This window comes from Nothobranchius furzeri, chromosome 14, assembly GCF_043380555.1.
Source record: "Nothobranchius furzeri strain GRZ-AD chromosome 14, NfurGRZ-RIMD1, whole genome shotgun sequence".
NCBI lineage: Eukaryota > Metazoa > Chordata > Actinopteri > Cyprinodontiformes > Nothobranchiidae > Nothobranchius > Nothobranchius furzeri.
The window spans coordinates 32,274,898-32,297,950 of NC_091754.1; the positions used below are offsets into that span (position 1 = coordinate 32,274,898).

Sequence of the window (23,053 nt, forward strand, 5' to 3'; positions counted from 1 at the left end):
CGGATAAACGTACACGGATTTGGGGACGTCGTGTCTGAAAGAGTTCGCCTGCGGAGTTCGAAAAGAGGAGCAAAGGACAAGTCGGCGTTAGCTAACTCAGTAGCGTTAGCTCTCCCGGTCTCAGAGTTCCGTGGCTCACTCATATAAAAACAAGAAGCGATCAGCTGCGGAGCTTCAGATGTTATAGATCAGTATACTTCAAGTTTATGCTGAACTTTTACGAGCCGTTAACTAACTGGAGGGTCAGTGATGTCTTGATTATTTTTTTCTACAGACTAAAGGGTAAATAAGCTGTTCGCTTGGAGATTTTACCCGAATGATCTGAAGAAACTAAAGTCCGCATGGTTATTTTGACGTTCTGTCAGTAAAGTTTTGTTTGTACGCTGGAAAAACGGTCTACTTTAAAGTGACAATATGGTTGAACGCACATTGAAGGTGAAAGGGCTTTATTCCCTGTGTTTACAGGGCCATTGCTGGTCACCGTGACTCTAATTGTCAGATAAATAATTGTTAACCTTTTATTTGGCTCACTGTGGAGCAGTAATGGCGCACAGTCGCGCCGTTGTATTTTCTTTTTACTGGGAACAGTTATAATCAACTTCAAATGGCCACCAAAAGTCTGGTTTAGCAAAATTGTTGATTTGTTTGATTCTTTGGAGAAGATGGAAAATGAAGTTCAATCCCAGCCGGGCGAACTGTTCCTCCACCCGCTTTCCAACCCCGGAGCAGCAGCTCTCTGCCCTGAAATGTTGGAGGTGGCAGAGGAGGCCAACCGGGCTGGGGACTTCAGTCTGGCCGTGGAGATCTACAGTTCCCAACTCTCAGATCTCCAACAACCGGACAGGGGCTTGTGTCTGAGGAAGGCCGACTCTCTGGCCAGAGCCGGGCGGATTTCTGAGGCGCTGGAGTCGTACTGCACAGCGGCCAGCCTCGGGAAACTGCGCCCGGAGGAGCTGCCTGTTCTAGTGGAAACGATCGCCCGGTCTCTGCGGGGGAAAGAGCTGGGTGTCTCAAACGAGCATGGCAAAAGTAGCAGCGGGCAAGAAGGGGGTCACAACGAGGGGGAGTGTGAAGAGGATGAAGCCCTGGACTTGTTTTCTTGTCGCCTTTGTAAATGTTTGCTCCATGAGCCCATCACCGTGGACTGCGGACACACTTTCTGCAAACGCTGCTTGGAGGACGAGGCCGTCCAAGACTGTGTGAGCTGTAAGCAGAAGTTGAACCCAAACGACCGGTTGCCGAGCAGAAGAGTGGACGTTGTTCTCAGCGGCCTTTTGGATAAATTGTTTCCTACTGAGAGTAAAGCGAGGAAGTTCTGGGTAGAGGGGGAGGCTTTGTGGAGGAAACACAACCTCTCGGAGGCCTTGGAGAAGTACAGTGCAGCAGTAGATCTAGGTAAGAATGTACTTGTTTATTTTGTGTATCTATTTCACGTGACAAGTTGTAATTTTAAACTGCAGTGACCTACTTTCCCAGCCTAACTTCACCGTGTCACCGGTAGGGGGCGGCACTCCCAGCCCATGGTTATAGAACTCTGTCCTTCATTATCTAAGTAGCACACGTCTCATCTGTTGCTCTTCAGACCTCCATCCACTCCCTCTTTATACAGTAAGCATCAGAGATGTTTTTTCCCATCGGTCTCTTACTCTTTCCTCAAAGTACCACCATCATTTCATCAGGGTTGTATCTCTGAGCAGTGAGACAGATTAGCCACATCATCTGTTTCATAAGCTGTTGGACAACATCTGGAATGGAAAAACATTTCATAACCTGAAAGATGGAGCACATCATAGGATGAATGAACCAATAGAAAAAATGTTGAGCTTTCAATTTCTTCGGTTTTTAGTATTTTTCCTTTTCCCTCTGGCACGCTGTGTTCTTGAAGTGGAGTTAAACTACAGACTGTTCAAACTGATGAGTGTCAGCACACTTAATTTATCAAAAGCCAAGACAAAAAGTTGAGCTTACCTCCTACGCATGTTCTGGCCTAAATCTAAACCCCATAATCACATCCATTCTCCAGCAGTGTTTTTCCTCGGCTGTTCACACAAATATTGGAGCAAAATTCCCCAGCTTTCTGATCCTACAAATATTTCTTCCCTGCATCAATATTGATTCATGCCTTCTGTGTTGTGAGGAACTCCGGCCGACAGAAGGATGGGGTGTAGTCACAGTGTTGTCGCTGCCAGCCAGTGTTTTCCCAGTAAATACAGCAGGAGGCCTTCTGCTGTTTTTGGTAGATGGTGTCAGGCTCTGAATAGAAATACAGATCTTACCCAAGCTGTGGCTTTCTAGGCAAATTCTTCCTCTTTTATATTCAGAGTAATTTATTAGAGATTGAAGCAGACATACACTGAAGATCCACTATTTTTCATGTCAGTTTCAGACTAAGACCATCTTAAATTGACACGGAGTTGCAGCCATATTGGTCAGGTCTTTTAAACTATCTCAGCTACTACCAAGCCAATTAGTAACACTATCTCTGTACAATTCACTGAGTTATAGGCTTATTTCTTGTGTGTTTGCCAATGTTGATTAGATGTGGTGGCCGTCTTTTAATTGGGTTTATTCCTAAAGTAAGGCCCAGTACTCACACTGCGCCCTACAGTCTTCTGTGAAGTGCACTTGGAGGAAGTGCACGGTGAGGCTTCGAGTGCGTAGTACACAAATAATTGCTGAATTAGTACAGGGGCATTGCGTCATCAACCACAACACACGTCGGGATGGTGGTTGCTGTGCTACATTTTTTTACAACAACTTTGAAACAACCAGACAAAACTTTAAAAGCTTTGCCTTCTCAAAACTCACAGGCAGCAATGGATTGTGGGTGATACCCTTCGCCCAAGGCCGCATCGATGCAGACTTGAACGAAGTTCAGATCAAGGGTGCAAAAGGGATGTGGTCAATTTCCACACTTGAGAATCGGGTCACCCTATGCAGTGGCACCCCTGGACGGGATTGTGCATTTGGGTGGAAGTATTGGGACTGGGCCTACATCTGTAGTTAATTGGGCTACACAATCACAATTTTCTCTTTTAAGAAACAAAAAAATGAATAGGTATTTATTTCTGGAAAAAAAAGACATGTTGGCATAAGTAAAATTGGGGAACATTATCTTTGACTTAAAGTTTTAACTTTATCTTTTGACTTTTCTTCCCTCATATCTTGTGTTTTTGTGGCAGAAGCTGTTAGACTGAGCTACCCATTCTAGTCAGGTTTAAGCACCTAAGACACCGTATAACAACACAACACAAGGAAAGAGACACAAAAGTCAGAATTCTGTTTTAAGCTCGAGGAGAATGACAGAGACAACACGGTGTGATCTCCACCTCACTGTGTGAAATCCCTCGTCACTCTAGCCTTTGGAATTCGAGCACCTCTATTTATTACAAGTTGGGAGCTTCCCTAGTTACATGCCTGAAGAGCTGATCTAAAGGGAGGGGGGGGAAACACAGCTCTCAGTCTTTAATTGTTACAAGTTTCAAACAAAGAGCATTCATTATTACTCAAAGAACTTTTAGTGTCTAATCACACGATGAGTAGCAAGCAGTTGCACGAGTCAGCAATTGACAGATCAGCAGATCTATTCGGGTCATCTTTGGGTCACCTCTTAAAGTCTCATGTGGGGACTTTACAATACAGCAACTGTTTAAGCATCAAATGGTAAAATCATTAAGCATAAAACATGATAAATGAAAACAATCTTTAATTAAAGCTGCAAGCAGCGTCGTTCGGCCTTCGCAGCTCCGCGCCGCTCCGGCCTGGCCGGCAGCCCAGGGCACCAGGGCATGTCCGCGGAACAGAAACGTCGACCACCCCAACACCAGAAACCGCTAACGGTCACCTCGTCCGCACCTCACCCTGACTCAGCATCCCCTCTGAGCTCACCATTAAATTGAATTGTAAGGTTACGGCGTTACGCCAGAATTCGTCATGGCATCAAAGCCCCTCCCTTTCTGGAAAGCTATCAGATCTGAATGGTCAATACAGCATCATGAAGACAGTGCATGACCTTTGTTTCGTGTTGACTAAATTAGAGGGGACAAATATGGGCAATTCACCATAAAACAATAGGCTTCCTGTAGTCAGGGGGCGGGGCTTAGGTGATGTCAGCTGTCCACATTGTCATTGTTTACAGATGTGGTCAATGATCACACAGACAAAGTTCGAAAAAGATCTGATCATGCACATGGGAGTTATTAAGTCAAGTAAAGTAATGGCGAAAGGTCAAAGTTTGAGGCTTAGCCACGCCCACACCTTTCAACTTTTGAAAAATCCGACGGTTGAATTTTTCCCCCTATGTCTTAAGAGTATATAGCAGAAGTTTGAAGGAGATTGGCGAAAAGGACGATGGAGCATCACTCTCCAAACAACGTGTGCGAAAACCACTAAATCGAGTACTTGGACCAAAATAACTGACTTTCTGTGCGACTTTGCACTTGGCTCCAAGAGACTTTTTTGTAGGTCCTGAGACACGACATTAGTGTACCAAATTTCGTAATCCTAAGTCAAAGCATGGCTTGGGGCTGACAGTTTTAATTGCTCTAGGGGGCGCTATGTAAAAAAATAGACCACGCCCACAATTTTCAGCTTTCTATTTCTCTTGGGGGTCAGACTAGGATCACTCACCAGAAGTTTCGTAGCAATATCACGATAACTGAAGAAATGAGAGGCAAACGTATTTCCATGGCGTGATGGCGATTTTCGCCATGCTCCCGAAGCCCCGCCTTTTTTCGAAACCTACCAGTACTGGATACCAAGTGATCTCAAGTTGTCTACTGCTATTTGCCAGAGATTCCTGGTGATTGGGTAAAAGGAGTCCAATATGGAGCTGTGAAAATAAGAGTTGCATGGCGAAAGGTCAAAGTTTGAGACTTAGCCACGCCCACATATTTCAACTTTTGAAAAATCCGACGGTTGAATTTTTTCCCCTATGTCTTAAGAATATATAGCAGAAGTTTGAAGGAGATTGGTGAAAAGGGCGACGGAGCATCACTCTCCGAACAACGTGTACGAAAACCACTAAATCGCGCACTTGGACCAAAATGGCCGACTTTCTGTAAGACTTTGCGCCTTGCTCCAAGAGACTTTTTTGTAGGTCCTGAGACACCACATTAGTGTACCAAATTTCGTAATCCTCAGTGAAAGCATGGCTTGGGGCTATTAGTTTAAATGGTCCTAGGGGGCGCTATTTCAGAAATTAGGCCACGCCCACATATTTCAGCTGTCTATGTCTCTTGGGGGTCAGACTAGGATCACTCACCAGAAGTTCCGTAGCGATATCACGATAACTGAAGAAATGAGAGGCAAACGTATTTCCATGGCGTGATGGCGATTTTCGCCATGCTCCCAAAGCCCCGCCTTTTTTTGAAACCTTCCAGTACTGGAGACCAAGTGACCTCCAGTTGTCTACTGCTATTTGCCAGAGATTCCTGGTGATTGGGTAAAAGGAGTCCAGTAGGGAGCTGTGAAAAAAAGAGTGGTGTGGCGACAGGTCAAAGTTTGAGGCTTAGCCACGCCCACACCTTTCAACTTTTGAAAAATCCGACGGTTGAATTTTTTCCCCTTTGTCTTAAGAGTAAATAGCAGAAGTTTGAAGGAGATTGGTGAAAAGGACGATGGAGCATCACTCTCCAAACAACGTGTGCGAAAACCACTAAATTGCGCACTTGGACCAAAATGGCCGACTTCCTGTGCAACTTTGCACTCGGCTCCAGAGACTTTTTTGTAGGTCCTGAGACACCACATTAGTGTACCAAATTTCGTGATCCTCAGTCAAAGCATGGCTTGGGGCTGACAGTTTTAATGGTCCTAGGGGGCGCTATTTCAGAAAATAGGCCACGCCCACCGGATATTCACATCAGATCTTTTGCGGGGCCAGACTAGGATCACTCACAAGAAGTTTCGTGACGATGTCTTTAGAAATGACGAAATGGGAAGCAAACGTAAGGCCACGGCGGTACGCCTGACTTTGCCGCGCCGCCACAGCCCCGCCCTCTGCCGAAAACTCCCATAAAGTGACGCCAAGCAACCCCCAGTTGTCTTGAGTTACCAGCTGCAAATTCTAGGTGATTAAGTGAAATGGGGCAATTTGGGACCTTTCACAGTAAAACTTGACCTTTTTGGTCCTGAGGGGGCGGGGCTTGTGTGATGTCATCATCCGACCTTTCAATTTACTTTGTGGGGAGATGAAGAATGACCACAGATTGTTTGGTAACTCTATTCCATTCAGTTACGAAGTTATAGCAATTTAAATTTTTTTGGCGAGTAGTCAAATTTCGAGGCCTGGCCCCGCCCCTTCATCATATACGAAAACTCAGAATCCTTGTCTCATTTTGTTCGCCCATGTCGTCTGAGCAATTTTACACCACTTTTGAGATGATCATGCAAAAAATGATCGAGCAATCCAATCAGAAACGGACCCTAAAACGGCAAAAACGGCAAAAAAATCGCCAATTCAACCCAAAATGGCCGACTTCCTGTTTGATATTGACCATGCTTGCAAGAGACTTTTCTGTGCGGACTGTTGAGTACTACAAGTGTACCAAATTTCATAACTGTACAATAAACTAAGCTTTATGGAGAGGTTTTTGTTTCACTTTGTAGGGGGCGCTGTTCAGCCAATTTCTTTGCGATTTTTTTGCGACCTTTATAATATCAAATTTTTCACCAGACCTGACAAGTGTGCAAAAATATTGTGAGTTTTGGGGTATGTTAAGGTCCCCAAAAAGCCGTTCAAAGGGGGCACGGAATAACAAAAAAAGAATAATCAGAGCAAAAACAAGAGGCCTTCGCAGCGCTTTCGCTGCTCGGGCCTAATTATAATAAAATCATAAAGCATGATAAATGAAAACAGGAATAGTTATTCTATCAATGATGAATGTTATTCACTGAAGAAGACTGATTAAACATATCTCTGCTTCAGTAAGTCCAGTCAGTTATTAGCCTAACACATCAGATTCTCCATTTTAGTTCAACAGCGAGGCGAAAGATGATCCTCCTCACTGTTGCTCTCTTTGAGTCTTTCTTAAAGAGCAAATTGCTGGTTAGAGACTCCCATGAACCAATGTTTAGAGAAATATAATACAAACTCATTTTAAACATTTTTTTACACATACATAAATTATTTAGGCTTTTATTTTTGTGAGAAAGTGGTTTTTTTCCCCAAACCAAGTGACGTCAGCTGAGGGAGTCCCGTTAGCTTAATCTAGAGAAAAATATGGATTCTAATGCGGCTCTGACACAGAGGAAACTTTAAATGTATATAATTCTACTTATGATGGACAAAAACCAAGAAGTTATGTTTGCTGCACACCCCAGAGAGCAGAGACAAACCAGAGGGAGAAACCATCGGCCAAAGCAGAAGGGGAGCAGCTTGTGAGTTAACGATGCTAGCTTAAACTCGGGTGCTAACATCACAATATTGTACAGATTACTATCATGTACCAGACAATTAAAATAGTATCGGTCAGTTAATATAATATTAATACTAATGAGTGTCTGTCAGCTGTCTCATACTTCTTAATATCCATTCACTTAACATAGTTTAGTGCTTAGAGAGAGAGACACCAGTCATCAGGTTCTGGAGCTCATACGGGGTTCTGTGAGCTGGATCCGACCCAGAAACCAGCTTGACTGGCCCGCTGAGTCGCGCATCTCTTCTCGTGGTTGGTTCTTAAATGGTTCTGACGGTGATCCGAGTTCCTAGCCTGGCCTGCCAGACTCCTCCTCTGTTTAATTCTGCACGGAGAAAGGGTCTGGGAACTCTCCTATTAAAGTAACCCCACCCCCTGAGAATTCTAACCGAGCCAATCAGCGCTGGTACGTCACACACCACAACGCAGTTTGTCATAAACATGGTGATTGAAGCAGAGTTCACTGCGGATCTTTCCTCTGTTCTAAATGACTTGGACACGTCTTTAAAACAACAAGTAGAAGCGCTAAAAGCCTTTCTTCTAAAGATAGATGCTTGCGCTGTCACCAGATGCCATTTTTGACTCTAGCTAATTTAAAACTATAGCGTCGCGGACGTCACACACAGCAACGCTCAGTTTCTCATTAAAAATGAAGACAGCAGCGGAGTGTGCTGCAGCTCTTTCCTCTGTTCTAAATGACTTGAATGTCTTTAAAACCACAAGTAGAAGCGCTAAAAGCATTTCTTATGAAAATAAAAAAGATGTTAGCTTCGCTGCCAGATTGTTAAGCATCAGTACAATATGCCCTGTTGTATGTTGCATGTGTGGCGCAGTGGTTAGCACTGTTGCCTCGCAGCACGAAGGTCGCAGGTTAAAAAAAAACTCGCCTTTCTGCGTGGAGTTGCGTGTTCTCCCCATGCATGTGTGGGTTTCCTCCGGGTACTCCGGTTTCCCCCACAGATCACAACATGCCCTATAGGTTAAAAAAAAAATTGTAAGTCGCTTTGGATAAAAGCGTCTGCTAAGCACATAAACATAAACATGTGTGTATGTATATATCTGTAAATAAGAATGTGTGTAAATATGCTTTTATTGTGAAACAGACAAAAGAGGAAGTGAGGATGACATAATATTAAGGTAACTAATGAAGGACATGTATGTTGACCTCTAACCTCACAGATGCACCAATAAAAGGGGAGCATTGGTGTCTGCAAGGGTGCTAGCGCCAGTGAAAGCCCATTGAAACAAGAAGCTAACCTGGGATTCTGCTTGGGATATTTGGATCGACCGCTGCGTACAACGACACACTGCTAACACAGATGCCTTTTTTTTTTGTTACAGCTAAAAAAAACTACAGTGTTGTGCGGTACAGTCGGCATTTCCGTCTTTTTTCCGAATGGTCATTTTTGAGCTGCCTAATCCCGCCCCTCATGTGCCTCTGCCTGTGAGTTACCAGACTTTCTCTGTGCAGAATTAAACAGAGGACAAGTCTGGCAGGCCAGGCTACAGAGTTCCAGAAATTCGCATTTAATTATTTAAACCCCGCCACGGGTCTCTGGAGGCCAGTGTGGAACTCCCTGTCATGGTACCGACTGGTGTGGGCTACAGAAGTCTGTCTTTTCAGCTTCACGAACAATTAGTTTGTCAAAATGAACACAATCCAAAACTAGTTTATTTTTATTTATTTATTTATTTATTTTAATTCTTTATTTACAATTGAACAAGATACATATTCTCGTTGAGGATTACAGTCACGTCAATACAACGGGCAAAACCAACAACTTAATGAATAACATGACAGCATCTATGTACAACATAAAATAGATACGTGAAAACAAAAGGAACATAACAAAAATAAAGACAGGGGTTAATTCAAACACCACATCCAAATAATACTCCTGCAAATAGGAATACAGTCCTGGAGCACAGAAGATAAGAGCCTAACAGTCTAAGACCAGGAGAGATGAGATTTTGTCATAAATTGTAGCAAATCGGCCTGATTTTAGACGCTTAAGTGAGGAAAAATATTGTTTAAAGTCATTTATAAATCTGGCAAAGGAGGGTAATAGGTTTTTCCACATGCTACAGTGAATATGGTATTTCCCAAGAAGAATCACTAAGTTGATCATGTCCAATATAAAGGTGGGGCAGATTATCCATGTAGAAAATAATATGATCAACTTCAAATCTTGGAATATTATTAATTTTTAGTGAAATCCAATTATATATTTGCAACCAGAAATTAGTTATTGGACACCAAAAAACGAGATGATGTAATGTCTCGCAGGCTGAGTCACAAAAGGCACACTGCATACTTTCAAATTTGAACCTTTTCTCTAGAAAATCAGCAACTGGGTAAACATTGTTGATTACTTTAAAATGTGTTTCTCTGACTTTGGGTGCAACTGGCCACTTTACAAATTTAGAAAAGGCTTTTTCCATAAGGGATTGGTCCCTATTAAGGGCTTGTAAAAACCTTCCAGCAGTAAAACCTCTATATAGAATAGCTTTAATATTTGCATTAATGATTTTATTTCCTAATTTACTGTCCAGTAGCCTAAATCCACCTATTTTAAGATTAGGTAGTGTTGGTGAAACCTTTGAAAATAACATTACTATGTATTAGGAGCCATAGCGCTGCTGGGACAGCTCTACAAACTTTATGGAATTCTTTTTGACAACTGAAGTTAAATTTTTGTGTAAATGACAATCCAAAACTAGTAAACACACACTGACTGGATAACAAGACCTCTCTACCCTAAAACTACCCACTCTCCCCGCTGAGCTGAGGCAGCCTAGTTTCTAACTACCTTTGGTTACATCAGAGGTTCAGATTTAGAAAAAAGAGCCTTTTTAGAAGCTTTGCTGACAAAAGCCACCTTTTACTCCAAAAACTGTGCCGCTGTGTATTTAAAAACAAAATATCCACAATAAGCATTTCAAATAACATTTTTTGGACAGCATCTTATATGAATTAGAAAAAAAGATTTAACCTGCAAGTTGATCTTTAAATTATATCTGTCTTTTTGAGAGTTTTGTCTATGAAAAACAAAAGAGAACAATTTAAATGTGTTTGGTGCTCAGGGTATCCATGGGCCCTTAAGTCTTAAATTAGCTTTTCCAAATTTAAGGCCTTAAAAATCCTTAAAAATGACAAATAATACTTAAATACAGTTTCCAAAGGTCTTAAATTTTCAAAGACCCAATAAACAAGATTATTTTATTTTTTATAAAGTTTTCGTGAATTTCTAGTTAGTGTTCAGCATTTTTTGTGTACGATGTTGGCGTAAGCAGAACCGTACACATTCAGTTGGTTGTGAAAGGGGGCTATTTTTAGATGAGCACATTAGCTGGTTAAGCTAGTGGGAGCTTGCGCCATGGGGAAGTGCAAGTTTAATGGTAACTGGGTGGTTAATCCCATGTTCGCGACGTGGTTAGCACCGTTTCCAGGCAATAGCTGTAAATTAAAGCTTAAATTTAAATTTAAAAATAGATTAAATTTGGTGTAAGTGGCCTTCAAAAAGGTCTTAAAAAGTCTTAAATTGGGCTCCCTTAAACCTGCAGATACCCTGGGTGCTGGGTGATGTGCTGTGCTGTTCATAAACAACACTCAGCACATGATGGGGCAGTATTTTCTGTGGGTGTGACATGTGTGTTCTCCACAATATTCATGAAAAAAAAAACCTTCGCCATTTCTAGAATATTTATGGGGTGCAGTGAATAAAAACTGAATTGGTTGAAGATTATGTAACATGAATCTCATTGGAGTCATTGGATAGTGCATTGCATCAATATTGATTCATGCCTTCTGTGTTGTGATGAACTCCAGGTGACAGGGTTATGGGGTGCAGCCACAGCAGAGCCACTGTTACCCAACAAAGACCGCATGGGGCCTTCTGGTGTCTGATGCAGCCTGAGAATCGTTTCAGAAATGGAAACGTTTAATCGGCTTTTAGGCTAAGTGACATCTGATTTCACATCAAGAGTAAATTTACTTGGTATGAAGCTGTTAGCCCCAATAAAAGATTGTAAAAACCCTAAAAGTTCAGAGCTGTGTCTGCTGGAACGCTGCACTTGGCAGGTGTTAATCTTGTGTTTTTGCACGTCACCATTAATCTCAGCGGAGTCAACACACCTGCTAAACAAACAGTCCACAGTCTGTTCAGGTTTCAGAAATACCTGCAGCTTTGTCTGAAGCAGGGGTGCCCAATCCTGGTTCTGGAGGGCCGGTATCCAGCTTGCTTTAGTTTTAAAACTCCTTCAACACACCTGATTTCAATCAGCAGGTGATTAACAAGCTTCTGCAGAGCCTGATGAGATGCTGCACAGGTGATTCAACCAGTTAATCAAGTGTGTTGGAACAGAAAAAAACCACAAAACCTGCTGGATACCGGCCCTCCAGAACCAGGATTGGGCACCCCTGGTCTAAAGCAACAGGTGTACCTAAAGTGTAACATGTTCGGTATAATAATCAAGATGAGACACAGCAGCTAAGGACACGGCAGTAATTATAAGATCGGGAACAAAGTGTTCTGACACGCCTGCCTGGTATCATGTTGCATTGTTGCCCTACTTCTGCTAGACCTGTAACATCCTGAGCTGATTTGGTTTTCTCCTGTTCCTACAGCGCCCTCCTCAGGCAGCCTGTTGTGTCAGCGGGCTGAACTGCACATGGAGATGAGGAACTTCAGCCAAGCAGTGCAGGATGCCAGCAGTCTCTGTAAACTAAAACCTCTCTGGACAAAGGCAAGTCTCACCCGCTCATACAGAGGAAGGTGTTTGTCCCGCTGTGGCCAGACGTTTAGAGAACAACACAAACCTTTACCATGAAATTAGCTGTTGTTTACATAAGCTTCAGACGTTATGAACACAGAATAAATGGTTGACGTTGGCAGGCTAATCATGTCGGACGCTTTGGATCAAAGTCAGAAACGCTGATCTGGGCGATCTTGATCTGATTGTAGCAAGGCTAGTTAGAGGCTGGTGGGGGGTTTGGATTATTAAATATGTTTTGTCCATTTTTAGGCCCACTGTCTGAAAGCCACTGCACTGAGTAAAGCTGGTTGTAACGACGAGGCCTTGCAGGAGTACTTCCTGTGTGTAGCGCTAAAGCCCAACATGACCAAAGTGAAGCTGGAGGCTCAGAAGGTAAGAAAGCTGTTGGTTTTAAAGGAAAAGCTATGAGATCTGCATGTGTAGCATCATAATGTTGCGTGACCTCCCCTTAAATGAGATATTTAATTTTGAAATGGTGGCTTTTTGATAGCAAACTACTGTTAGTGGTGTACATGTACAAGCCCAGACGATAAACATCCGTTTGTCTTTCAGGTGCTCTGTGAGCTCTTTTCCTCCGTATTTGAGAACAAGGACATGCCCACGCCGCTGCACCCTCTTCAGGGGGGGCTGGCCACCCGTCTGATCAAACCCTCTGCCTTGCTCCAGTCCCTGAGACCACTGACACAGAAACCAGGCTGCTCCTCGCAGGTTACTGCTCTTTAACACACAGATGGAGTCTTTTTGGAGTTAAAAAAACTAAAATGTGATTTTATCTGAGATATTGGTACAAGTGGTGGTTAAAGGTGCTTTCAGAATTGTCTGCCCTCGGAAAACTCACTGATCGTTTTACCTGTTTGTGTTTGCAGGATGCAGAGTTCAGTGTGTCTAAAAGTGCTCCAGTGGACGACCTGTCCTCCAGATTCTGTCCTCTGTCTCCTGGTAGATCAGACTCTGCTGCAGGAGAAGGAAGCTCCAAGAATCTGGCTAATATTTTGGCTGCTCTGCCAGCCCCCCCTGGTGGCCTGAAAAGGAAACACAGCAGTGATGGGCCTTCATCATCCTTCAGCCCTCCCTCCAAGCTTTCCAGGCCTGGTGAGAACATCTGCTTTTGTCACAATAAAAAGTCTTTATGCAGAAATAAACTTTAGAGAAACTAAGCAATACGTGTTTCTGTTTGTGCATCTAAGTTTTAGGATTCTGTTATTACATTTTTCTACGTCTCTGATGAGTGGCCCTTTTTAACATCTTGTTTTGTCTAGATTTTAAACTTAAAGCGTAATCGTCAGGAAATCAAAATAATAGATTTAAAAATTTACACATGAAGGGAAATGGAGAATCTGCTCAGAAAACACCAGCTGATGTGGTGATTTTGGTTTTTTTGCACAGATGAAGGGAAGGTCACACAGACAAACGCCGCTTGTGGATCGAGGGTGTTTCCTGCCGAGCTGCTGGACAGTGGAGACTTGGAGTGCTCTCTCTGCATGAGGTGAAAACACACACACACACAGACACACACACACGTGCGCGCAACCGACTATAACTAGTGCGAGCATGTGCAGTGTGTTTTACACTGTTTGTTTGTTTTACAGATTATTCTATGAGCCTGTGGCCACCCCTTGTGGACACACCTTCTGCCTTAAGTGCCTGGAGCGCTGCTTGGACCACAACCCCAACTGCCCTCTGTGCAAAGAAAATCTGTCAGAGGTACAGAGCTCTTTAATCAATCGGTCACAGGTGGAACTGTGGCTTTTAGGAAGTGGAGATCTTATGTTTTTGTGTTTTGTTTCGTTAAAGTATCTTGCTAGCAGGGGTTACAGTAAGACCTTTCTGATGGAGGAAGTTCTACAGCGTTACCTTGGAGACGAGCTGACTGAGAGGAAGAAAATTCACGAAGAAGAGATGACCGAGCTGTCAAAGTTAGTTTTCCACCATATATATAAAATTTTATTTTACTTAAATCCTCTGAATTCTTTGTAAAGCTACGGTAGCTTTTAAGGTAGTAATTCTTCTTTTTGTTCTGAAATTATGGGTTATTGTCGTGGTATTTACAACACAAAGTTACAACTAAAGAAAATAAATGGCTCTTTATCACATGTTTCATTTGAAGTAATAAGAGAATTGGCCTTGGAGGCTACCTGGCTTACCGGAAAAATAACGAGCTGTCGAGGAATATTGGCCTGATCCCGGAGCTCAGAGATGGTTTGCACCGCGCTGTGAATTCACAGACTCAAATAATAATCAAGATGAATCGTAAGCTTGGAACTTTGGCGGAGATTCATTCTTTGGCACAAAAGATGGATGCCATCAAGGAGAGAGTGGACGAATCAGCACGGATTGGGATAGATTAACGTCCATTATTGGGATTCTGAGAGGTTGAGGACCAACAAACTGTAAGACAGAGAGGAAATTATCTCTGTCTGGCCCCAAAACAATTTCTAATCGGAATCTGGCGCCCTTGAGCCTGTAAGGCTCCAACGAAAACTCCCCCCTCAGAAGATATGTGGAGTGTGCCGTTGCTATGGCAACTCAACTCTGTATCCTTTCCCAGCCTGGGCTTGACTGCAGGAAGGCCGCTGAAACATTCCAGGGTCACTGCAACCCTCCAACCCTCAATGCTCCCCCCCCCCATCCACACTGAGGTGACTCGCGCTGCTCATCGTGGCTGCAGGAACTGAAGTAGGGATAGTCCCAACCCACCACTCCACCTAGTGGACACTTATGTTGTCTGAAGTCTGTTGCATATCTGTCTGAGGTGTTTTTTGCAGAGCAAAGCTGCCCTCCCGGTGGAGGGTAACTCTGAAGTGCCTTTTTTCCCCTCCACCTGAACCAATCCTCATGTAACCCTCTTATCTCTATTAAGGTAGCGCGACTCAGGGTTGCGAATGACCACAGTCACCAATTCTTGTCATGTGTCTTGCCCATGTATGTCTGATCTCTGAATTGTGTGTACAGAAACTCTTATTTCCCTTTGGGATTAATAAAGTATCTTTGATTGATTTGATAATAAGTTTTTTAAAGTTTAGTCATTTTGAGTCACGTTGCTGCTTTTTTTACAGCAAACTGCAAAATAGTTTAAGCAAGCTCAAAAAACAATATTAAAAATACTCACAAAAACATTCTTCTCAGACGTGTTCAAAAACGTCAATTATTTAATCCTTATGTCATCTCATTTTTTGTCAAAACAAAACCATTTCAGGAGAAGCACCTATTGGAAACATGAATTTATTAAAAATAGCCTCATAATTCTAATCGTTAGCTTCCAGTATTTGGTTGTGGAGACAGGACATGCACATTTTGGCACAACACCTGTTCAGCTGAAGGGTCTCTTTGAAAGAGGACAGAGGTGTCTCGTTAGACTGGACCAACTTTGTGTCAGCAAAGGAAATGATGAGCTGCAGACCCGCATGTGCTAACAAATGAACAAATCAGAGGTTCTGAAACTGCTGCACTCGGTCTGACTTGAGTTATCAAAATGGTTTAATTAGCTCTGACTTACATCACGCTCGTTTTTTTATTTTTTTTTTACTGACGTTCAGCTAAAACTCAAAAGTTTTTAAAAGTTGCGTTATTGACCTGTGTGTCATTGTGTGTGCCTTGTAGTTTGAACCAGGAAATGCCCATCTTCGTGTGCACCATGGCCTTCCCCACCATCCCCTGTCCGCTGCATGTGTTTGAGCCCCGCTACCGCCTCATGATTCGGCGCGCAATGGAAACCGGGACGAAACAGTTTGGCATGTGCATCGCAGATGAGCTCAAAGGCTTTGCTGACTTTGGCTGCATGCTGCAGGTGAGATCTTCTAATTTACACATAAATACTCCTCCCTTTGCTTCATGTAGGTTCAGTCAGCTTATAATGTTTCTAACGTTGCAGGTGCGGGATGTAAAGTTCTTTCCTGATGGGCGTTCGGTGGTCGACACCATCGGTGTATCACGGTTCAAAGTCCTTAACCACGGACAGAGAGACGGCTACCACACAGCTAAGATCGAGTACCTTGAAGACAAGAAGGTGAGCCGAGAGAGGGAAATCAAAACTTTGTTGTGCTGAAATAGTCAGGATCGTGTTTGAATCATTAAATTTCCTTTAATTATTTTTACTAAAAGTACATTTTTGTTCTTTCAGGTTGAAGGAGAGGAGCTGCTAGAACTTACCAAGCTGCATGACTCCGTGTACGAGCAGGCCAACAGCTGGTTCACCTCCCTAAAGGACAACATGAAGAGTCAGATTCTCAGCCACTTTGGACATCTTCCCAGCAAAGACCTGGACCCCCAGGTCTTAACACACCTGCACATTCATTTGTTTGTTTATTTATTTAAATGCTTTAGTCTGTTTTTAAGGGAAGCTTAGCGACTTTCATATTTTTAAATCATTTTCTTGAACCAGTACGTGCTAAAATGACCCTTTGCAGCAGGGGTCTCCAACCTTTTTGGGCCTGTGAGCTACTTTTAAAGTACAGAAGAGCTACTGCCGTACGATTTATTCACATTCATACTTCCCATGTGTGTTAAAAATGCTATGCTTACTATATCAACATGTGTTACAGTCACAAGTTGATTTCTCTGTATTTCAGTACATTGTAAAAAAAAAAAAAAGTACAAGGAAAACAGTGACGTTCTTAAAAATCCAACTAAACATTTAGTTTATCAATGGGACTTTACGGAGTTTTGAATTTTTATGCTTGCGATTGGGGGGGGGGGGGTCGGCTTTTCACAGCATCTGTCTGCATTCCTTCGTGGGGGTTAGTTGCTTGCCGCTCAAGGCTACCAGGGCGTCAGATTCAGATAACAAGAATTTGTTTGGGTCAGGCTGAGATCATTTTCCTCTCCAGTCCTTCAGTGAAGCCAATTTTGGGTTTTTAAACTTGTCCATACCGTCCGGTGACTGTCTCCGAGATGACATCCATTTTGCGCACTAATACCGGTATCGCAGCTAGAACATTGTCCAGCTTACGATTTACCTCGAGTAACGTCCCAGTCTGAGAAGTTTCCACACGGACAGTGCTTTCCGTGGGTGCGGGTCGCCCTCCAATTGCTCCCGTCTTCCCAAATTTCCAGAAAACCAGATATCCTCCCACTCCAATCAGGAGAAATCCAGTGATCATCAGGCCGAATATCCACACGTCTTCGATATCCTCAATGGACAGCTGGGAGAGGCATATGATCTTCCACTCCTTCCAGGAATCCAAAATATACCCCACCGGGTGTGTCCCCTGTGGACATGTGGGAGCCCCCTGCTCTGTTCTCATTGTTGAAAAAATCTTATCAATCGCGTTGAATGACCAATTTATCAAATCCATGGTTAGTAAAAATAGGGTTTTTCAGAAGAAATGCAGAGAAGCGCTCTGTGGGCAGACAGGACAAAGAGCCTTGGGGAAAAAAGATAAGGGAGCAAAAAAGAAGCGGCTGTACTCTGCGATTGCCTTGAAGAAAATGTTCTCTAAATGGCATTTAATACAAAACCTTTGAAGTAGTTATTATTTTTCCAAACAGTGCAAAACAAATGTTCTCATAAAATGCATAAATTTGACGGTATTTTAATAAAATGCTAAACGTGATGAAAACATCCAATTCTAAATAGTTTGAAGTGAGAAATGTAAAAACAGAAATAACATTTCTTTCTGCTTTCCTCGTTTATTTCATGGGTTTTCTGGTCATGAAAGTAAAGTTTTGCTTCACTGTTGAACAACTGCAGGTAAATTGTGCTTTGCTGCATCTGTTGCTGACAGTTTTAAGGCTGGAGATTTAGTTTGATGTGTTGTTGCTTTATTCTCATCGCGTCTGACGGCTGTGCGTTAATACGTTCACAATCTTGTTTTATATCTGATTTAACTGTTGAGGGAATTTTGTTGTAACAGAATCACAGGAGATGTCTAGAAAGTTTGGAAACCTGTGTTTTCATGTTTTAGGAAATAACAGCGTTTAATTTGCGTTAAGTTGTTACCGCAGATATGGCTTTACTGTCGCCCAGATGATTTTACTGAGGATGTTTTTCTGAAGCGGGTCTGAATGAGCGATGTCATCCCGTCCTCTTAGAAGCACGTCTTCATCCACCAGCAGCTGCAGCTGCTGATCAAAGCTGACAGAAACGGAGCTCCGTGCTGCAACTCAGTCAGTGAATCTGCATATTCCCAGTAGAGCATGTTTGCCAAAACATTTGTGCAATATTTTATTTTACTTCTACAAAATGAATTTTAGATTAGAGATTACAGAAAACGAGGACGGCTTGCCAACAAATAAAAAATCCGCCCCTCGTTAATTACAAGTCAGGATGGCTCGTAGCGACATGTTGGAGACCCCCCGCTTTACAGGTTCACCCAGCCCCTATCGCCCCCTGTGGCCAGAATATTCCTCTTACAACATCAACCTGGTGGTTGCACTGTTGGGCTTATTAAAGATTGACCTGACACACCTGGCACTGCAGTCTGGTTCCAGCATGCTTATAATAGTCTGTTGTTTAGTTCTTCGTTGTCCATTTAGGACGCATAGAGGTGTGGATGTGTCGACAGCTGTCCTGGTTTGCACCTGCTGTCAGGAGAGAGTTTCACTAGTTTCAGTTCATTTTTAAAACTTTTTACTTTAATTATCCGGATTATCTTAAAATACATTTAATTCCCTATAATTCACTTTACAGCCTGTGGCATAATGATCGGCTCTTTTTTGTTGTTCCTAGAGTGAAGAGAGGTAGGGAAACTTGCTTTTGGTTTTAAGGCTCCGTGTGATTGGAATAATATTCCTTTATCTACTCGTTGTTTATCATCTTTCACTACCTTTCGAAGGGCTCATCTTCAGGAATAATTGTCTATGTTACTAATTGTATTTGTTCAACTGGCTGTTGCTTTTGTTTTGTCCTTGTTGGTTGGGGTAGTGTGGGGTGAAGTATTGTGAGCCTGTGGGTGTGTGTGTGTGTGTGTCTGTAAATGATTGTTGTAATGTTTTGATTTTTGCTCTGCTGTCTTGCTCTTAATTTTTGTTCTTCTTTTTATTGTAAAGGAGGACCCACTCGAAAACGAGATGTTTCATCTCAAGTGGTTATTCCTCCGTATAAAATTGTTTAAATAAGTAAATATCACAAACACAGCGGATTTGTCTAATTTAGTGATGAATCACTCCTGTGGACGCTAGAGAAGGCTGGGAGATGTTTCAGCTGTTCAGTTACGGTGTTAAAGACAAACGCACAGCGAGGAGATAGGTTTTGGTTTTGGTTCTACCAACAGACACTAGGGGGTGCTAAAAGCAAGCAAAAAGTGCCTAGTTCCCCTTTAATCCCAGTAGTTACAGCTTTATAAACTATTATACGAGACATTTTTACAAGTTCTGATGCTGAAAACTCATAAATGATCTCATACCTAGGTCTCTTAAATGTCACGAAGGAGCAGTTTTTATTCAAAGAATCTGTCTTGTTCTTCTGCAGGCTAGTCCCGATGGCCCAGCCTGGTGCTGGTGGCTGCTTGCTGTCCTTCCATTGGAGAACCGAGCCCAGCTCACCATCCTGTCCATGACCTCCTTCAAGGACCGCCTAGTTGCCATTCGAAGGGTCCTGATATTTGTCACTCGTAAGAGGCCTCGGTGATGGGCCAGGGAGCTGCTCGGGCATCAGTGCAGTTCAGAAGTTTGGCTCCTTCAGTCTCTAAGTTCTACTGGTATCTAGCCATGTTTCCACCTGTCAGCAACACTTAGCTGTGGCATGTAGCCTTTCAGAGCAACGGTGCTGGCACAGGCAAGCAATCTCCAAACTGCACAGCAACCACCGTTTTCCCTTGAACCTCTGACGAGAAAAGGATTAAAAATATCTACACTAACCCACAAGCAGAGCTGCTGGGGAGCTCGTATGACATGTAGCAGCATCGTCATTTTCTTTTTTTTGCAAGTGTGCTGTAAGTTTTGGAACGCTCATCATTTATGGTGACTTTTTTTCTTTTGAAAATCCTGGAGGGACCTTTTTACCAAACTGAAGCCACATTTGGATGTTTGAACTGAACGTGATGGACTTAGCCCCTGTTTTGTTTATGTTCCAACAATCCAGCTGCAGATTGGAGCTCTTCCACTAATAGGTTATTAATTCACTATGCCATGACAGAAGAGGGGTTTTAATCTCATGTTAGTTATGCAGGTTGTAAAGTATTCAGGACAGCAGGCTTTCAGACGAGGAGTTGATTTGTTGAAGTTGGAAGCAGAATGTAAACTTTGGTTAAAGGCCTTTATTGTAAAAGACACAGTGGTAACAGGATGGCTTAAATAAGGCTCCTGGACTTCAAAAGAAAAATGCATCAAGTTCTACTAAACCGCAGTAACCATAACATAATGCATCCTTTGTGAGATTGTTTCATTTAGGTTAAATTCTTAATAAGCATTTACACCTTTAACTGTCCTGTTAAGTGTGTGATTGCATTCTCTATATAAATATGTCCCTTCACATATCTGCAGCCACATGCGGTTCCCACAATACGCTGCTTCCTCCTGGTGTGTTTGTAAAGGGAGCTCTTGACCTAATTTTTTTATTGCAAATAAAAGAGAAAAAAATGACTCGTGTGTGTTTGCATGTTGGTGGTTGATGTCCTACTGGACACAGATTCAGCTGCTGCATCCTCACATGATCCCACATGGTCATTGTGACTCACTCGGCCAATTTGGTGCCCTGTATTATATTTGTCCCCACAAGGGGGCAGCAGTTGCTCATTAAATAGATGTCAAGGACTGAGGGGTCGTTGAGCTGATTTAGGCTCATTAGGCATGTTACCATTACCAGAACTCCAGGGTAGTTCCTGGGATGGGGAACTTGACCAGGAGATGGGACGTCCCAGTCCTCTCAACTGTTGTCTCCATTCAAATTCAGCTTTTTAACAACTTGCACAGACGTCCGCATATCACGACTGCAGTGAGTAATAATATTAAAAGCATTTATTTTATAGAAAAGTATCATAATTTAGTCCATTCAGAGGACAAGAGCAGCTCTGAGTTTTGAGAGACAAGCCCCGTTAGTCTGCGGAGGAATTTCCCCATTTTATCCATCAGCTGTGGGGAAATTCCACCGAGTTTTCCGGTGTCTGGAGTTACATTTTAAATGCAATCGCTGCCTTTTTATTTTTTGTTTATTTTATTTTTTTTTTTGCTTCCAGTCTGCTTCACCAGCTACTCTTCTAATTGTACTGCTGCCGGTTGTTTTGGATGTCAGCTGATGTGATTTCCTACCGAGTTACGACCAATCAGCGTGAGTTAACCAGAGGTTCTGCTCAGCTACTTCCCCGGGCGTTTGGAGTGAGCAGGTACTCAGAAGGTTCCTGGAAACGGTCGTTCTGACAGCCTGGTCAGGTGGAAACATGCGTATGTCGGGAGGTTCCTGTAAATCTACCCTGAAGTTCTTGTAGAGGAAACACACCAATTCAATTTTATTTTTATAGCGCCAAATCACGACAAGAGTCGTCTCAAGGCACTTCACATAATAAACATTCCAGTTCAGGTCAGTTCATTAAGCCAATCAGAAATAATGTTTCCTATATAAGGAACCCAGCAAATTGCATCAAGACTTTACAGCAATCCTCATACTAAGCAAGCATAAAGTGACTGTGGAGAGGAAAACTCCCTTTTAACAGGAAGAAACCTCCAGAGAATCCTGGCTCAGTATAAACAGCCATCCTCCACGACTCACTGGGGATCGAGAAGACAGAGCAGGCACACACACACTCACACACACGCACGCACAAAGACAAAGTAATGTGTCTATAGTTATATTGTGATGTCTTATTAAATATTCTATTTGATGAGAGATAAACTTTATTGTATTTATCCTAGTGGATCTATAATTAAACGGATAAACTAGTAGTAGCACATCCAACGTCAAGGAAAGCAAAAAGTTATTATCAGGTGAGGGAGAATGTTTTAGTGGTTAGCTGCAGTGAGCTAGACGATGGCCCCCTCCATGAGGCCACCACAGCTCAGCAGAACATCACTGTAGCTTCTTCTGGGGAGAAAAACAGAGAGAAAATAAAGTTAACAGCTGAAATTGCAGAAAATAATACAGTTAAAGAGCAGATTGTAGAAGAAAGCAGTAGTGTGAAAAGTGGTCAATGTGTCCAGCAGTCTAAGCCTATAGCAGCATAACTACAGAGATAACTCAGGATAATTTATCCTATTTAGATGGAGGCATGTTGGAGTCAGGGCAAGGGAGAGCCGTCTTTACCGACTACACTCCACCTCCCTCTACTCCCCCACTTGTCCAGATTTAGGCTAACATCAGATTTTAACCATAGGCCCTATCAAATAAAAATGTTTTAAGCCAGGGCTTAAAAGTAGACAAAGTGTCTGCCTCACGGACTAAGGCTGGGAGCTGGTTCCACAGGAGAGGAGCCTGATAACTAAAAGATCTGCCTCCAATCCTAATTTTAGATATTATGGGAACCACCAGTAGACCTGCAGTCTGAGAGTGAAGTGCTCAGTTAGGAACGTATGGAACAATCAGATCATTGATGTATGATGGAGCTTGATTATTAAGAGCTTTATATGTGAGAAGAAGGATCTTAAAATCTATTCTGAATTTAACAGGTAGCCAATGTAGGGAAGCTAAGACAGGAGAGATATGATCTCTCTTTGTAATTGTCATCAGAACTCTAGCTGCAGCATTTTGGACAAGCTGAAGACTTTTAACTACATTCTGTGGACTTCCTGAGAGTAATGAATTACAGTAATCCAGTCTTGATGTAATTAATGCATTAACTAGTTTTTCAGTATCACTCCTGGAAAGGATGCTTCTAATCTTAGCAATATTCTGAAGGTGGAAAAAGGAAATCCTACAAACCTGTTTAACCTGGGATTTGAATGACATGTCCTGGTCAAAGATAACACCAAGGTTCCTTACTTTGTTCTCGGAG

At 42.6% G+C, this 23,053-nt stretch overlaps 1 protein-coding gene across 1 annotated transcript; it reads left to right on the forward strand.

Annotated features, from left to right (window-relative positions):
* Positions 1–430: 430 nt before the first annotated feature.
* Positions 431–19,990, forward strand: lonrf2 (LON peptidase N-terminal domain and ring finger 2). Its single transcript, XM_015965889.3, has 12 exons — positions 431–1,395; positions 12,043–12,161; positions 12,441–12,563; positions 12,744–12,899; positions 13,058–13,283; positions 13,578–13,677; positions 13,781–13,895; positions 13,986–14,107; positions 15,792–15,978; positions 16,063–16,197; positions 16,312–16,461; positions 19,600–19,990. The coding sequence occupies exons 1-12, from the start codon at positions 663–665 to the stop codon at positions 19,756–19,758; spliced, it is 2,325 nt and encodes a 774-aa protein (XP_015821375.1). The 5' UTR covers positions 431–662; the 3' UTR covers positions 19,759–19,990.
* The last annotated feature ends 3,063 nt before the right edge of the window (positions 19,991–23,053 follow it).

Excerpts from the sequence above, each read along its gene's own strand:
- lonrf2 (XM_015965889.3), top strand. The coding sequence starts at position 663 with ATGGAAAATGAAGTTCAATCCCAGCCGGGCGAACTGTTCCTCCACCCG. Across the intron at positions 12,162-12,440 it reads TAAAACCTCTCTGGACAAAG|GCCCACTGTCTGAAAGCCAC; the intron begins GCAAGTCTCACC and ends GTCCATTTTTAG. Across the intron at positions 12,564-12,743 it reads TGAAGCTGGAGGCTCAGAAG|GTGCTCTGTGAGCTCTTTTC; the intron begins GTAAGAAAGCTG and ends TTTGTCTTTCAG.